General features: G+C 33.3%; 1 protein-coding gene across 1 annotated transcript; it reads left to right on the top strand.

Annotated features, from left to right (window-relative positions):
* Window positions 1-2025: 2025 nt before the first annotated feature.
* LOAG_12679 (hypothetical protein) lies at window positions 2026-3726 on the top strand. Its single transcript, XM_003148191.2, has 4 exons — window positions 2026-2199; window positions 2486-2659; window positions 2846-2939; window positions 3371-3726. The coding sequence occupies exons 1-4, from the start codon at window positions 2074-2076 to the stop codon at window positions 3571-3573; spliced, it is 597 nt and encodes a 198-aa protein (XP_003148239.1). The 5' UTR covers window positions 2026-2073; the 3' UTR covers window positions 3574-3726.
* The last annotated feature ends 400 nt before the right edge of the window (window positions 3727-4126 follow it).

The raw sequence follows: 4126 nt of genomic DNA, 5'->3' as shown, positions 1-4126 counted from the left end.
AATTTCTCCTTAAGATAGAGATGAATCTGAAGGTAATGAATTCTCTGGTACTTTTCGCTCCTACGCCGCAAATCTTTGAAAATTTGACAAAGCAACAAAAAAAAATTCCGCAAAAAAAAACTTCCAAGTCAGTTATATACGAGTAATTCTACCATGTAATTAAATCGAAAATCTATCTACTTGAATGATTCTAATATTGTTGTATGGTGTGCGCTTTCTGATACAATTAAATATACTACACATGTTTAACTCCAAACTACTTGAATCTGCAAACTTTAGTTCGAAATTAACAAGATTAAAACGAGTTGTGAATTGGTGCTGAAGTAAAAGAACAGTTTGACAACAAATACTAAAAGTGTCACGAATAACCAAATAAATTTTAACGATAATGTTATGCGGTTTGACAGTTAATAATGAAAGTGTAGGAATTGATCACACTACTAAAGAAAAAACAAGAAAATACTCTGCACTTCCTCTTCCCATTCGTTTGTTCCTACAGAAACATTTTGAGGTAGTAAAGAGTTGGACTGATAAGATAAACAAGTATGAGCATGAATCAGGTCAAGAACTGGTTATGTTATGTTAAAAGTGATACATAAAGTTGTTTTGACTCCAGACTATATCACAGTGTAAAGAGAAGCAGTGTTTGCGAAACCTGTTCTCAAAATATGCACTTTTTATTCTCTTATGCTACCTTTTTCATACACATTTATCGCTTGACTGATAATTATGTCATCTGATGGCAGTCTCATCAGCTACCAATGGGGATAACTATACATAAATTCTTTTTCATCTGTTTCCTACCTTCTCATGTCACAACCACTAATTACTCTCTTTTGTTACTTTTAAACTATTCCTTGGACTTTTATTAGACAAGACCTTTTATTTATTCTGCTGGAACGTTATGTATACAGTTCAAAGTTACCGTAAATTTTACATACTTCCAATTATTCAGTACTGATTGAATATTTTGCCGGAGGTGTGTCAAAGATCGATGGTGATGTTAGGAATAGCATGAGATTTTAAACAGTCACTCAACCAGTCATGATGGTGATGATTTGTCAAGGATGTGAGATGTGTGCGATGCTTTGCGAAAGGTTTAGCAACAGGAAATGTTGAATGGAGTCGTTCGTATCAAATCCCCAAATGAGCAGTCAGGCATTCGGAAAGATGAAGAGAAATTGGAAGAAGGCTAGTTTAATGCATATTTGATAGTGGTGTATTGAGTAGGTATAGGAACTGGCTTGTTTACGTTCAGTCACGTTTTCCGATTTTTTCAAGTTTGAGAATTTATAAACTTAATAATCTGGAATTTCAAATGAGGATTTAAAAATTTCAAGTTGAATATCAATGAAAGCTTTGGATATTATCGATCTCATTCTTTCATTTCCAGTTTGAAGCTGTTTCAGTCAGGAACTGTTTCAATCGTGTCCAATTACCTTTCGACTCGACTTATCATTACCACTTTCATATTGAATACAACTCAGTTTAGGTAGGTTATATGAGTTGAACATGAACAATCCAGTAGGACTTTCGCTTCCATCATAGCTAGAGTGTTGATTCACTGACATTCTTTGCTATTTTGTTATTGCCATTAAAACTTCGCTTTCTAAACTCTTTCCATCGATGACGAAAGGGAAGCACTACTGCTATTTCCATTTTTTAAATTACATTCTTCACAGTGTGTATTTCTGGTTTTTTAAAATTTATTTTTAACATTATCTTTTGAAATATTTCGCTTAAATAGCACCCTTTACCAAAATTGTTTTTTTTTTTTTTTTTTCAAGATACAACACTCAGTTCCTCTTTTAGATTTCAGAACTATCTGAAAAGTGTGGTTTTAAGTTCGTATTATTTTCCACTTCGTATTATTTTGAATTCTAATTCCTCCAATAAACTAAATTTTAGGATAACTCGTGTTCATCATCTTCCGTCAAACACAGAACTTCTTTCCACCATTCCGATGAATTAAATCTATTAACGGAAAAATATGAAGTTGTCCACAATTTACTGTATGATAGCTGATTGCAGCTTTTCAAATGGCAGTCAATGAATGCATAGCAGTTAATTGAAATGATCAACAAAAAAATTCATGGTGTACCAATCAAAGAGTATTTCACAGACCTCGTGTCCAAAAAGGTCGAAGTTGAACCAAATAATCCAGCATTCCGATGCTTCAGTGACAAATTTCATGTTTATGTTCGTTTTTACATGAACTTTTCATTTCATTCTGAGTACTAATGTCCGCGTAACAAATGAAATGAGAAGTATGAAGAAGTCATCTTATCAATAATCATCTGTTGAATGCCTCACTTTCATGACACAAACATATTAGGAAGATATCTTGTAGTTGTAGGAGAAAGTGAGGTTCTCAGTTTAATTAAGAGGAAGATGAAAGGAGGAAAGAAATGAGACCAAATTCCTTTATTATCAACTACATGTAACTAATCAAAATCATCGCAGATGCCCAATGGTCATTTTACAGCTTGCTGCAAAATTCATGTTCATGCTCACTATGAGCTGTTGGATGATCATACTTGGCATTCTATTTCCATGGAGCATACTGATCGTTTGGATACCAATACTGTATTTTTTGACAACAATTTATGCTCTTCGACAAAAACAAGCCACCTGTTTATGGCCAGCTATTATACATTCGGTAATTTGAAATCATGCAATTCTAATAACTTCCAATGTCAATTTCAGATGGAATCTGTTTGTGAAATGGTTTACACTTTAGAAGGATAAATCAGATTTCGATTTTTGGTACAATGTTTGCTTTTTTTCCAGAAAGACAATAAGTTAAGAAAAGAGGATAAATTAAAAAATGATTTCATATTTTTAGGCCTTAGCAATATTAATCTGGTTATCTGGAACAATTGTCCTGTTTACAACAGCGCTATTTAGCACCCAAACGTTTCTGGATACATTTGGACAAGGTATGCCTTTGCATATGCCGTAGAAGATACCAGAAGCCAACAGCCAATAAGAGAATAAAGTGTTACTAAACATTTACATTGTCCCATTTCTTTTCTTCTTTCGATAATAAATAGATTATGCTATTGTATTATTACAGAAGTGACCCTCTGACATTTATAAAGCTTAACCATTTTCACCTAACCTTATTTAGTCCTGCTGCAATCGAATACGAATTCTACAGTAATATTCGGTCTTCACCTCTAAAAAACATCAAAAAAGCTTTTTTAAAACCGTTTAACCCCAATAAATTTTTCATGTTTTTATGAAAGCTGGAATAATGATAATTCAAAACTAGCAATTAGTTTATTCCAAATAAAATATGAGGGTAAAATTCAAGTGCCATTACAGCTCATCTTTTTAGAGCTTATCCTTTTTTGAGAGACTTTTTCAGGCCATCAGCAACAATTCATTACAAGATTTTTGGTAGTGTTAATGATCAAGACTGCAATAATACTGGTTGGTCTTTATCTCGCTTACCAACTTTTCGTATTCAACCAGTGCCGTAAATATTTCGACCATGTACGGAATGCCGACTTGCCGCGAGCTCTTCAGGAAGAAGCAACTGAATTGGAAGTGATCAAGAATAAATCGTGATTTTCGTGCAAAAGTAATTATAGATTGTCACTGTTAACCTATATCGCTTGAAATTCGCCAGAAAGTTGTTGATTTAATACCGAAGTTTTGGAGCCTCATTTAAGCTTTCAAGGTGAATAAAGAATTTTCAATTCGAAATTTTCTTTAAAGGGGATTACAAAATAAAAAAAGAAATCAAGAACAACGGTCAGTGAAGTATTAAAGACGAAGACTTCATAAGTCTCAAATTACATCTGGCTAAGAAATTCCGAAATTAAATCAGATGTGAACGCGGGAAGAGAACTGTAAGTGCAAACGGCAGCAATGTACTGACTATTCTCGTTCGGAAACATTGTTTAATTATGTTTCCCTAAAAACAGAAATGAATGAAAGAAGAACTGAAAGTGAGGAAAACAATACTTTATTGTTAAATATCATCAAGTATAAAAATAGCAATAAGATCCCAGTGTGATGAGGTTTATTAATTATGCATGATAAATTGAGCAAGGATAAAACCTCTGACGGCTAAGGGTTTGGATTCACGAAACATTTCCAGTCAGCAACAAATATAACG

The sequence above is a fragment of the Loa loa genome (genome assembly GCF_000183805.2).
Source record: "Loa loa unplaced genomic scaffold supercont3.74, whole genome shotgun sequence".
Lineage (NCBI taxonomy): Eukaryota > Metazoa > Nematoda > Chromadorea > Rhabditida > Onchocercidae > Loa > Loa loa.
This window is presented reverse-complemented; position numbering and strand designations above follow the sequence as displayed.

Bases quoted from the DNA above. Each gene is read 5' to 3' on its own strand.
- LOAG_12679 (XM_003148191.2), top strand. From the start codon at position 2,074: ATGATCAACAAAAAAATTCATGGTGTACCAATCAAAGAGTATTTCACA. The intron at 2,200-2,485 runs GTTCGTTTTTAC...GTCATTTTACAG, and splicing joins GTGACAAATTTCATGTTTAT to CTTGCTGCAAAATTCATGTT. The intron at 2,940-3,370 runs GTATGCCTTTGC...AGACTTTTTCAG, and splicing joins TCTGGATACATTTGGACAAG to GCCATCAGCAACAATTCATT.